Source organism: Macrotis lagotis, chromosome 7, assembly GCF_037893015.1.
Source record: "Macrotis lagotis isolate mMagLag1 chromosome 7, bilby.v1.9.chrom.fasta, whole genome shotgun sequence".
Classification (NCBI taxonomy): domain Eukaryota; kingdom Metazoa; phylum Chordata; class Mammalia; order Peramelemorphia; family Peramelidae; genus Macrotis; species Macrotis lagotis.
Genome location: NC_133664.1, coordinates 41956911 through 41970520, shown reverse-complemented (window position 1 = coordinate 41970520; position 13610 = coordinate 41956911). Strand labels below are relative to the sequence as shown.

General features: G+C 39.5%; 1 protein-coding gene across 1 annotated transcript in view; it reads right to left on the bottom strand.

Annotated features, from left to right (window-relative positions):
• Window positions 1-2921: 2921 nt before the first annotated feature.
• The window catches only part of SLC6A20 (solute carrier family 6 member 20), a 57555-nt gene continuing 46866 nt past the window's right edge, over window positions 2922-13610 (bottom strand). The window contains exon 11 of the mRNA XM_074195860.1: window positions 2922-9871. Within this exon, the coding sequence (XP_074051961.1) occupies window positions 9722-9871 (150 nt within the window). The 3' untranslated portion in view covers window positions 2922-9721. The remainder of the gene's footprint in view (window positions 9872-13610) is intronic.

Sequence of the window (13610 nt, the reverse complement as noted above, 5' to 3'; positions counted from 1 at the left end):
CGCTTTAAATGACAGGTAGAATCAAGGAGAGATTAGAGAGATTGTAACAAACTGTTATTTTCCTTTCTTTCTTTCAGCTACTCATTCTGTATCACATGCTATATTTGGTTTTGTTTTTAACTGACAAGGTTCCAACTGAGAAGTTAGGATTACATTATTCCCCCTGCCCCCAGCCACCTATTCAGAGGGGATGATTTAGTGAAGGTCCTCATGTCCCCAAAAGCTCTTTTTCTGCATCAGTAAACCAGTACAGTGATTCCTGATGTCGCTAAGTTCTGTTGGTTGTGTCTCATGCAGATTCTTGCTAACTCTTTGGAAGCTTGGTTGACATTTCATGTGATTTAGCAATGTTCCCCCTCAGCTCTGCAGGACAGAACGACTCTGATGCATTGCAACACTTCTAAGTGCCAATGTACAATTCAAGGTGTACAGAGGTCAGCCCTCCCATTTTGAGAGCACTCAGCCTCCTCTTTCTGTCCTCATTTCCTCCCTCAATAATAATTTCTCTGCTTTCAAGAAGCCTCTGTCCTGCCAACTCCTTTCTCTATCAAAATAGACATGATCAGACATTAATCATTGATTGGCTGTCTGAGTGATTTATCCTCAGAGTGAATGAGTCTTAGTGTGTTATCTCAGCCAAGCTTCCCCCCCACTTTCTAAAAAATCCTCGTCACCTCGTCACTGCCTTGTCTAATGAAAAATGGCACTGCCATGTGAAATCTCAGACTTCAGCCTCCAGGCTGGAGCAGGGGAAGAATCAGCCTCCAGAACAGCCACTCCCAAGACCAGTCTGATTTCACTTTACCTGTCAGGGGCTCGCTGGAGCAGAAGGGACAGACATTTTTTTTTTACCATCTCCCCTGCCCCGGCTCAACTGGCTCCTTGTTCCTCAGGAAGAACTGGGAGCAGAAGGACTTGTGTCCTGACTTCTAGGACCTGAGCCTTGCCCTCACCTGGGTCCGTTCCCCAGGGTCCTTCTCTTTCCATCCTTCCAGAGACAAAGACCTTGTCCCCTCTAGCTGCCCTTCCTCTTGCCTAAGATGCCCAGATTCATGTTTTGTGGCTTCCAGTGTATTTGACATTTTGGTTAGTGTTTTATAAACAAAACCCTAGATTGCATTCCCTAAAGGATTGCCACTTCATAACCAAGTTTATAAATGAAAAAGCATTTCTTAAATGCTTTGTACGATCCAAGTACTGTGCTGAAAACTAGAGATACAAATATAAAAATGAGACAGTCCTTGCCCTCATGGAGTTTACGTTCCAGTAAAGAGAGACCATGACATAAAGGGGAGAAGTTGCCAAGGGAGAGTTGTGATCTAGATGGTGGGGTTGGTGAGTGAAACTTTGTGATTGACATGCTCTTTTCAAAGACCATGGTAGGTTTGATTGTAATTCTTTGAAAGATGCAAAATGGGGAGAAGGGGGCCAGATGAGCGATTGGGCCTTGTGGCCTCAGTGAATTATGGCTTCAGGGTCAGAGTTGGAATCTGGTGGCTTAATTCCTCCTTTAATGGAGGATTGGAGCAGTGAATGGCCATGGAGAATGACCTGGTGGAATTTTGGACTTTTTCCTCCATTAAAAAAGCTGTTGTGTATTGTTTCATTGAACATCACAGAGCAGGATTTAATTTACACACAAATACATATGAATTGTATGTCCTATTTAGAATGAGCAAAAGTTTGATTTAGTCAAGAAATGAATAAAATTTATTATAAAATTAGTAGTTAAGCTTTGGGCACAGTTTTCCATAGCTTAATTTTTTTCTCACTTGGGATATTTATTTTGCCTTTTTTGGTCACCCACAATTTTGACTCTTTTGAAAGAGTGGTGTTCCATGACCAATGGCCATATAGCATCATTGGAAAAATAGTGGTATATTTTTAAATGAAGGGCACTTGTTTCAGGGAGGAAATTACGGTCATGTTCCTGTTCCCAGTTGTGATCTAAACCCCATTATTCATTCAATATCTATCCATTCATCAAGAATCTTCCCATGATAGGGTAACAAATGTTTGATTAATTATTTAGATCCGCCCCCCCAAGCCACATGCATCTATTAATATTATTTGAATCTTTTTGCCATCTACCATTCTTTTGGCCCTGTTCATGCCTTTCTTAAGTTCCAAAGGGTACTGTTACTATGCATTTCTGTGACTTTACATAATTAGAGTGTTTTTTAAAATTTTATTTATTTAAGGCAATGGGGTTAAGAGTGACTTGCCCAAGGTTACACAACTAGGCAATTATTATTAAGTGTCTGAGGCCACATTTGAACTCAGGTCCTCCTGACTCCAGGGTCGGTGCTCTTTCCACTGTGCCATCTAGCTGCCCCTATAATCGTTTCTTTTAAGCATTTGAGAAAATAGCCTAGTTCTTCATCTGTGCAAAAAAAAAATTGGTAGAAAAGCATTAATTTTTTTCTTATGCCAAACACATGATTAACAGACTGTAGCTAAAGTCTTTTTCTCTTTTGCCTTATCATGTGTTATGGAGGTGACCCTGGACCCTGGACAAAGCAGAAAGCAAAACACTACCATGCCTTAGTAGAAAGCCTAGAAAGACTTAAGTTCTGGAGGTGAACTGTGTTTCTGTGGTCTGAAGACCAGCTTTGCCAAATTCATGATTGTTACCTATGTGTTTGTGGTCAGTAAAAGAAATATCAGGGCGGCTAGGTGGCACAGTGGATAAAGCACCGGCCCTGGAGTCAGGAGTCCCTGGGTTCAAATCCGGTCTCAGACACTTAATAATGACCTAGCTGTGTGGTCTTGGGCAAACCACTTAACCCCATTGCCTTGCAAAAACCTAAAAAAAAAAATAAAATATATATATATATATATATATATATATATATATATATATATATATCCCTCAGGGACTCCTATTCTTGAGGCATTGTCTTAGATACACAATCATATTAGAAGTAGTTTGGTTGTGATTGCTTCTTTAAAATGAAAATCTAAGGAGGTCAATGAAGGAACTTTAATTTTTTTAAGCAAGAATTTCATATGCAACAATGGAGCTCATGTATTTCCAGAAAATCAAGAAGTCTTTAAATGTTATATAAATACTTGGAGCTGAGATGAAATTCAAGTTGAAACAATCCCTTCACAACCTAGCCCATTCCTTGTTCCCAGCAGACATCCCAAATTGACCGCTTAGTGGGAGAGATGTGAGAGCAAGGTTCAGGAGATAAAGGGCTGGATTTGAAGCCAGAGAATCTGCTTTGAATCTCAGGTTCTACTATTTAACTTGGGAGGATGGATAGGAGACTACAGGCAGCAACCTGAAGGAGATGGAGACCAAAAAAAATAAAAATAAGTTTGGGAAAAATTCTGTGCACTACTGTTTTATAGGAAAGATGGAGGATAAAAACAAAAGCATTATGTTCTTCAGAGTAGCTTCTGGTGTCCTAAGCTTAAATGATGATAATAAAAGTTTTGTTGTTTTAGAAAAGACCATCAAAGAAGGGATACAGGCACTTCCTGTTCCAATGGGTGAGATTATATAACTCACGGTACAGTGGAGGGAGAGTTACTAGACTAATATCTGATTCCCTTACCAAAGAGAATGATCTTTGGATCAGAAAACAGCAGAAGTGTTGAATAGGAAATTGATAGCCAGGATAAGGAGAAAACTAGTGAGAGCACCCAGGCTGCCTATGAATTAGAATCATCCTGTGGAACCCAGATGAACTATCTAACCTATCAAGAACCCACTGATGTCAGCTGAAAAAAATCTTGAAGAATGGAAGAGGGACCAGAGAAGACTCAAATAAATGGTTCCTTAAAAAAAGCAAGAACTAAAACTATAGACTAGTGAGCTTGACTTTGATCTTTGCACCAATTCCAAAATCCTTTAAAGAGTAATTACTCAATAGAAAAATGATGATCACAAGGAGACAGTGTCATGGCTGCCACGAACCCAAGGATGTCAGATGAGTCTCTCAATTGCCATTAAGTTTTATTATGTCCTCATTCCTCTACTGAAGTCTTGGCATTTCAACATCATATGGAGGTGATCCCAAGGTTCTCAAAGCTTAGGCCAGTGTTATATGAGCTGCTCATTTTCCTAGCCTCCTAACCAAGTTTAGAGAGGGTCATCTCTAGAAGGCGGACTGCCAGCTTTGCCCACAGCCATGAAAGTAAAGATAATGCTCAAAAGGATTCATAGGATACAAAAGAGAAATGTGAGAAGTAAAGAGATCACTTAAATTTTATTTTATTTTTTACGAAAGCTCAATCAGCCAGCATTTATTAGTTATCTGTTAGGAGCTAAAGACAAAAGGAACTAGTCTCTGCTCCATAGGACTTTCTGTGGGAAGAGGAGACAGGATATGTAAAGAAAAGTAGATAGGAGATAATTTGTGTTAAAGGATCTCGCTAACTGGGCACCACAAAAGGCTTCTTTTAGAAGGTGGTGTTGCAGAGTTGATCATTTGTGACCCCATTTGGGATTTTCTTGGCAAAGATACTGTAGTGATGTGCCATTTCCTTCATTAGCTCATTTTACAGAAGAGGAAACAGGCAAACGGGATTAAGTGACTTGCACAGATCATGTGGTTAATAAGTGAGGCCAAATTTGAACCCAGAAAGATAAATCATGCTGACTTCAGATCCAGTTCTCTAATCCATTATATCACCCTGTACAACAACATTGAGGATTCAGTTTTGAAGGAAAGGTATTCTGAGAAGTGGAGTTGAAGGAGGGCATCCCAGTATGGGTAGGACAGCGGGGGAAGTCTGTGCAAATGTATAGTAATGGGAGATCAAGCCTTGTGTGAGGAGCATCAGGAAGTGGGACTACATAAGATGAGGAAGATAGGTTTGTGATCAAGTGTGAAGGTTTGAAAAGCCAAACCAAGGTCTTTATATTTAATTCTAACAATGATTGGAGACCATTTGGAGTTTATTGAATAGAGGAGTGAAGCACGTCTTCACTAACGAAGTCACTTTGGCTCACTCTGGATGATGGATAGTAGAGCCAAGCCAAGACAGATAACCCAACTAGAAGCTGTTCTATTAGTGCAAGTGAGAGACGATGAAAGCCTGGGTCGAGAAGAGGAACAATGGAAGTGGATCCTCCCAACAAGGTCTGTTGATGAATCAGATGTGGGACTGAGGCATGATCCCAAGTCAGTGGAAGTATAGCCAAAGGACCCGTGACCGAAATAGAGAAGTTTGGAAGAAGAATGTAATCCAGAGACTAATTTTCACTGGATCCATAATTAGGTTTAAATACCAAATTTGGTTTATTGGTTATAATAAGTAAGAATAATACCTAGCATTTATATAGCACCCACTATAACTTTATATATCATTTTACAAATACTTCATTTAGATCTCAAAAAAGCCCTGAGGGTGGGTGCTATTGTTATCTCCATTTTAGAAATTTGAGGAAACGGAGGCAATCAAGTATAGCTGTGGTCCCAACTAGCTATGGACTTACATGAGCCAAAACAATGTGCCTTTATTAAGTGCCTACTAGGTACAAGACACTATTAGAATGCTGGGAATTTAAAGCTAAAATGGGAAAGTTGCCAGTCTTGAAGCTTGCATTCTGCTGGAGGGGGTGGGAGACACCATTAAGACAAAATGTGTGTGCATACATGCACATGTGATATATAAAAATATATATATACACATATATGTATGTCCTAATGGTGTCCCTACCTCCTCCAGCAGAATATATGTGTATATGTGATTTTGTACATTTATATTTATTTATTTATGATCTTATGGGAGAGAGCATTAGCATGGCATCAAAGGTTTCCAGTAGGAGAGGAGCTGAGCCTTAGAAGAAACTGAGAATTCTGGGACTTGGAAGTGGAGGAGTGTATTTTAGACATGTTGGGGGTCAGGAATCCTGATTTCAAAGAAGGGTAAGTTAGGGAATAGTATGTAGTGGCTAGAGCCACGAGAGGCCTAGGATTTGGGTTTGAAACTTCTGAGATTTACTACCTATGAAGATCTCAGTTTCCTCGTCTGTAAAATGAGATTGAATCGCATGATCTCTGGGGTACTTCTGAGCCCTTTCTCTTTTATCATCTATGCAAACTAGTCCAGTTGTTATATCCACTTAGTGAAGGGCTTTACATAATAAAAATAACTCATAGAGTAATCTAATGTGAAATTAAACTGGAACCATCATTAAGGACTTTTAAAGTATTTAACTTAGTGGGATCTCAAAAATTAAACCCTTTGGCTCACGTCCTGGCCCAGAGTTTCAACTGAGTGAATTATCCCAAGAGTGCAATCAGAGGATGTCAGGTATTTCAAAATATTTTTATAGGATTTATTTCCAATATCCATTATTAATAAACACAAATTTAGGAAAGGTAAGGTTTCTTAGAACTAGGTTGAAAGACAGGTTGCCCCCTTACATCTGAGAAGCCAGTACTCTCTGCTATTGATTTAGGTTAGAATGTGCCTGGATCGGTAATATTCATCATATTAAAAATAGCTTAAAGCAATTTGCAAAGTATTTTAACATTTTATCTTATTGGATTCTCACAACAACCCTATGAGATGAGCACTGTAAATAATATTTATTATTCCCATTTTATGGAGAAGAAAATAGACTTAAAAGTTAAGTAACTTGCCTATGGTCACACAATAGAACTAGGAACAATGGGTGATCATTACAAAGAAATTTAAAACTTCCTAATAATGTTTATGAGCTTCCTCAGACTCTAGGCTCTTTGACCGTCTCACCATGTTATAATGTGGGTTTTTGCAGCTAGGTGGCACTTGGAGTCAAGAGGACAGGAATTTGAATCCAACCTTAGACAACCAGCACTGGCTCTGTGACCTTGGGCAAGTCACTTCACTGCCTCACATCCAGGGCCATCTCCAGGCCATATCTAGCCACTGGACCCAGATGGCTCTGGAGGAGAAAAGTGGGGCTGGGGATTTAGCACTGCACCCCCTCATTCAAAACCAATTCATGTGCTTGTCATGACATCACCTCCCTGATGTCTTCTTCGAAAATGAAGGACAAACATCAACGTTGATTCTTGAGTAATTCCAATGAATTGGAATTCAGATTGGCCTCTGAAGTCTCTTTTAAGACTGTGAACAGAGACAAGAGGGTGGGAGGAAGGAAGATGGGGAAGACAGAGAAAGAGAAAAACTGACAAGTATTAAAACTGATTTTGTTTATCCTAGAACTCCAGATTAGGAAAGCACTCTAGAGAGAATCTAAAGATTGAACCCTTTCATTTTTCAGCTGAGAAATCTGAGGGCCAAAAGGACCCCACAGCTAATGAGTAGCAAAGCCATGCTTAGAAGCCAACTTTCCTGACTTTTTTTCCCTTCTATCTCATTTTCTCCTGTGTTACTGGAAAACTCTCTGCAGGCAATTCCTAGAGGGGTTTTTAATGAGGTGACAATTTAGAGAGTAGTATTCATTTAGATTTTGAAATTTTTATGTAATTTATAAACAAAACACAATTTTTCTTTATAGTCTAAGTCTGTGTCCAATTCTTGACAGCAGCTAATGGAAGAAAAAGATCAGATTTCAGGATGAGTGGGATCCCCTCAGACAAAGCAAATTACAGGATATGTGGACAAGCTGGAAAGACTTAAGTGGATTCAGGATCAAACTGTGCTATCATGTTCAAAGTCATCCACCCTTCCACCCAACATTTGAGACTTTTTTGATGCTTGAAGTGACAGCATTGAGGAAGGATCAAGGGAAGGACCAAAAGGGAAAATCTGGTGGAAGAAAGGATTGGTTCATGCATTTTTAAAGGTAGATGTGCTTTTTATATACCATCAAGGGCCTTGGCACTGCTGAGGTGAGCATTCACAAAGCAGAAAGCTCTCAAATATTGAAAGACCAACACTTGAATTACTAATGTCTTTACCTGCTCCAGGGGAATATCCCACAAGAAGAAAAAGACACCAGCAAAACAGGCAGCCAAGCCCTAATTTCTGATGCTGGTCTTAGATGCCCTCCAGTTTTTCCCTCTGGAGTTTATCTCGCCTTTTCCCACTTCAAATAGCTTTATGCTACCACCAAACTGAACAACTCATTGCCCCTCACACAATTTTACAATTTCCAGTTCTTGTGCCTTCATTTGTTCATGAAATTCCTGGAAGGCCTTCACCTCCATCTCTCATCCTTAGCATTGAAATGCTATCATCCTTCAAGGTCCAACTCAAATCCTCCTGATTCTTGCACCCTTAAATGAACCTTGCTTTTCCTGTAATTATATTTGTACCTATCTTTTCTTTCCTACCTGAGTTTAAGCTCTTTGAGGGCAGACAGCATAGCTTATTCATATCTGAATATTCTTTGTCTCCGCACATAATAGTTTTTGTTGAATAAATATTGAATAATTTTCTCAAAAAGTTGTCATATGCACTTTGGTCTCTCCCAAATTTTCAACATCCTTTATAAAAATCTATCCATAGAAACATTTTCTAAATTCTGTGATTCTAATTCTATGGCCATTTTCTAGTTTGTGACAATTAAATGGAGCAGAAACAATGATAAGAATTTAAAAGGTGCTTAATAAATACTGGAAAAATAATTGGTTTGTTTGAGAAGCTATATGGCAGTCTTGTTTATTTGTGTTAGAGGATGTCTTATGCTACCATAACTAGCAACCTCCTCCAATACCTCCTCATGCCATGGGGGCAACCTTGAGTTCTATGGCACATCTCCACAAGTAGATAAGGAAGGCTTCCAGAGTCAGACTTGTCAGAGAAGAGGACATACTCTATCTAGGTAGAGACCAGATGCAATTACCCCACCTCTTCTCCAAAAAAAAGCCTGTGTATCTCACTAAAAGAATCTGAATTAAGATGTTCCCAGAGCATACTTTCTTGTTTTGTGTTCCATCCGGCCTCACTGTTGGCAGTAGGTGGTCAATTCAGAAGAGCAAATCCTCAAAAAGTCATTCATGGCATAATGAAGAGGGAACCAGACAAGTCATGAAGACCGAGGTCCAAATCCCGCCTTTGACACATATTGACTGTATGACCCTGGGCAAGTCACCTAACCTCTCACTACTCTAGATCTCTAAAATAAGTGTAAGTTGCAGAGGTACCAACCTAGGAAAAATGTCTTTACCTGGCAGTTTCTTCTACTATTGAAATAGTTCCAGCCTTCCTCTTAAATCTTCAAAAGAAATACTTAAAGGAGAATAGGGATGCCATATTACAGAATAGAAACTGTCCATTTGTTTGTATTCTAAAAGATGGTGTCCTTGGGACATCTGACTAGTCTTAAACCTATTAACTTAATCAGGGTCAGGATTCCTCTAGCATGCTTTCCCTAGGACAGTGCCTTTCTCCCCTTTAGGAAAAAAAAAGGACTTGAATTCAGCGGGAACCTACAAAATCAGACACCAGAGGATAGTGACTATACCTTGCCGCAGATGACAAGGAAGTCACTTTCAAATCTCTTCACAAGTGGTTTTGCTAACAAATCAGTCCTAAGCAATCTTGCTGGGAAGAGCAAATGAGAGGAAGTCATGAGTAGCCTGTAGATTTTCTTGAATGGTTGTCCTTCGGCTGTGTGGTCCTATTTTCTCCTTAAAAGTCCTGAAAGCTGAGAGACTTTCTCCAGAGTACTACTAGCATGTTTAAAAAATAAAAATATAAAGACATCCAAAGAAAGTAAATCTATAAATATAAATCTACATAAAAACGGCTGTCTGGGTACACAGTTCTTTCAATTGCTCCAAAAAGACATCTTCAGGGGTCCTGCCGCTCACACCGTAGTTGATGTGTTTCCCTTTCTCCATCTATTCATGATGAAGGTTCCCAGCGCCACCAGGGGAATGCACATGATGGAAGAGGCCACGAGAAGGCCAATCACTGCCAGGGCATAACTAGGGTAATCTTTGGTTACCAGCTGACCCTGAAAACAAGAAACAGAATGTGAGCAGGAAGAAATATGGGGAGGAGAGAAAACTGCCCCCTTTCCCCCACTTGGATGACACAGCATGCTTGGGAATTGATATCTTAACATGACCTGAGCCCTTTAGGAAGCTGGTGGCTGCATCTGAGGATTTCTGCTCAGAACTAGTGAAGTATTGAGGATCAGGATACAGGGAGAAAAGTACTGAATTTGGGGGCAAATCCTGATGGCAGCCCCTAGAGTCATTTGGCTGTTGATGGACTTTGTGATGATCGCATTGTATAATCATGGGAAATGGCTCCTTACGTCTTTCCTATCTTTTAAGCAAGGTCTCTGCAATTAATCTGACATGGGAGATTTGATTGGTCCTTGGCACAGGATCAGCAAGCTTTACTAACTGCCTCCTAGGGGCCCGGCCCAGCTGGGGAAGCAGAGAGTAAGCTCCTCAGGGAGCTTACATTCTATGGGAGGGTATGTAAAGGAAAACAGAGACAAAAAATACATGGTAAAAAAATTATGAGAGATTGTTAGAAGCTGAGGTGAAGAAGGAAGGGTTTTTGTAGAAGGTGTCATGAGTTCTGAAGGAAATGGAATTCTGAGAGGACAAGACAGTGTAGTTCATACTCTCAAGGCATGGGATATAGCCAGTAAGAAGACTCACAAATGGGCCATCAAGTGTTCTGTATTAGTAACACCAAGAATGAATATGGAGAGGGACTAAATATAATACATTTTTCAAAGACAGATTGGGGGCAGATTGTGAAGAGCTTCGAAAAACTAGTCCGAGTTCAGTTTTAAGTTTTGGGTTAATCCTCATCTGGATTCCAGAAATCTTAGGGAACCCCACTGGATTTTATTGAGGAGGGTTGTGACATGTTCAGATCTGCCCTTCAGGAAAATCACTTGGTTGATGTGTGAAGAATAAATTAGAGAGGGAAAAACTTTGAACAGAGAGGTCAATTCGGAACCATTGTAATAAATAATTCAAGTGAATGGAGATGTGGCTTGAATTAAGGTAGTAGCAAAGGAGAAGGGAACAGGACACCAGGAATGTTGTAGAGCTAGAAATGACAATAAAATGATTGATTTAATACTTGGGGAGAGGGGTCAAGGAGTAAAGAATAATGCCAACCTTGTGAATGTGAGTGGTTAAAAAGATAGTGCTGACTGAGATAAAAATGGGGAAGTCTAGAAGGGAGGTAGGATAATGAGCTCAGTTTTAGATGTGTTGCGTTTGAGATGCCTATGGGACATCCGTTTGAAATATCTACTAGATGGTTAGAGATGCATGGTTGCATCTCAGCAGAGAGACAAGGGTTTAATCTATAGATCTGGCAATCATCTGTCAATAGAGATAATAAACTCTAGGGAACTAAGGAGATACCAAGTGAGAAGGTATTGAGGGTCAATAGAACATGCCCCAGGACAGAGCTTTGGAGTGCAGCCACAATTAGGGACTATGATAGAGATGACACAACAAAGGAGACTGAGAAGGAACAGTCAGACAGGAGGACAATTAAGAGAGATCAGTGGCACAAAAATTCAGAAAGGAGAGAAATAGAAATTCATTAAGGACCTACCAGGTGCAAGGAAAATGAGCAAAGTGCTTTTGGAAGGAAGACAAATAATTAAATGCCTACCAGATGTTAGGCACGATCCCAAGGGGTTGACAAATATTATCTCCTCACAACCTTTCAGAGGTTGATGAGATTATTATCCCCATTTTACACTTGAGAAACTGAGGCAGGTGGAAGTTAAGTGACTTGCCCAAGGTCACCCAGTTAGTAACTATCTGATACTGGATTTGAATGTAGGTCTTCCTGGATCCTAGCCCAGGATTCTACCATATAGTTGCATCCTTGCAAATGTTATCTCACTTCAAGAGAGATGGATATGATTTAGAAATGTGAGCACTTTCCCAAGAGCACATATAATAAAATATTGATCTAAAGTGTGAGAGAACAGAGACAAGTAATGCTCGAATTGAGCTAAATGTCTCATGTTTTCCTAATAGAGCAAACCAGAACCTTAGATGCCTTAAACCATTGCCCTGGAGGAAAAGACTGAAATGGAAGGGACTTGAAAGGCCCTCTCATCTTCTGGTATTCATTGTCCATATTAGGAAATAGCTCATTTAGAGAGTGATTTGTTCAAAGTCTCCCAGGTAGGTAGAGTGGGTAGATCCTTGGACTCCAGTACCCCTTCCACTGTGACCATAATACCTTTGCTTGGCATCATGAGATTTTTCCAGGCCTACCTGGTTCCACAACTTAGACATGCCCTTGTTTGGAGCAGTATCTCATTTGTGAATCCTTTCCAAGGTTGGGCATTTGGACCACTGATGAATCCACTTGAAAAATTCTTGCAGAAATCTAAGTTGATCAGTAGGTGGCAGTAACTATACTGTCTTGGAAGCTCACCTTTCTCAAAGAGCCATTCAAACTTGGAAAGGCATTTAATTTTGTTAATATATTTTATTTTTCCCCTCAATAACATGTTAAAACAATTTTTAACTTAAAAAAAAGATTTTGAATTTCAAGTTCTAGCCTTCATTCCCTTCCCCTCTACAATCAGATGTAAATTATACATGTGAAATCATGTAAAACTTTTTTGAATTTATTATATATTAAAAAGAAAAAATAAATCATGCATTATAGAAACTCATGTTTTTTGCATCATCCTCATTACCCTGGTTTATATATGGAAATGCTTATTTTATTTAGTTTTTGTTAAATTCTGAATTTTTAAAAAAGTCATCTAACCAAAACCCTAAAACCAATGAAGTTACTTAGAATTCCATCTCTGTAGTGTGAACTCTAAAACTGCAAATCTTAAAATAAACATAGAGTTAACATAACAAAATGACAAAAAATATAGGTTAGATATTCTCTGGGATTTATATTTAACCTATAGGTGGGGGTCATTCTGGTAATGATCACCAATGTAAACCATTTTGGAAAGGCTATGAAGACAGAAAGGCTGTACACATAGTCCTTCCTTTATATAAATTAGCATTATACAAATTCGACTTTACATAAAAAATTCTAAAGAAATCTGCACTCCCCCCCAAAAAAGCCCCTATGTTAACTTTATAGTACAGTATAGTACAGTACTATCTGTCTCTGTCTCTTCCTATCGCTTGTCTCTCTATCCCTCTTTGTCCCTCTTTCTTCTATTTCTGTGTTTGTATCTCTCTCTCTCTCTCTCTCTCTCTCTCTCTCTCTCTCTCTGTGTGTGTGTGTCTTTGCTTCTCTCTGGGTCTCTCTCTCTCCACTCCCTCTCAACTCCATCCCTTCTTTTCTCTCTTTTCTTCCCCATATTGGGAGGCAAATTCCCATTACCAGTATAGAGGTCATTGGAACCATCTGTATTTTGCTGCAGCTACAAAGACCCTATACCCCAAGAGAGAGAGAGAGGGGCTGTTTTTCCTTGTTCCTTGAATAAAATGAGAGACTCACATGCCCTAGTAACTGAGTCATTCCCCAATCCTAGGATCAAGATAAAGATTTAAAAATGGGAAAGAACCCTTCCAGGTCTGTTGGTCCAATCCTCTATTTTCCAGATGAGAAAATAGACCCAGAGGGGTGAAGTTGACGTCTCAGATTACAAGTTTTATGGGGCAAAGTCCAGATTTGAGCCAAATTCATCCTTCTTTCTACTTTTCTACTGTGTTATGTTGCTATTTATAAAACTGCAAAGACAAGAGACCATAGTAATCTCAAAGGACACAACACTGCAA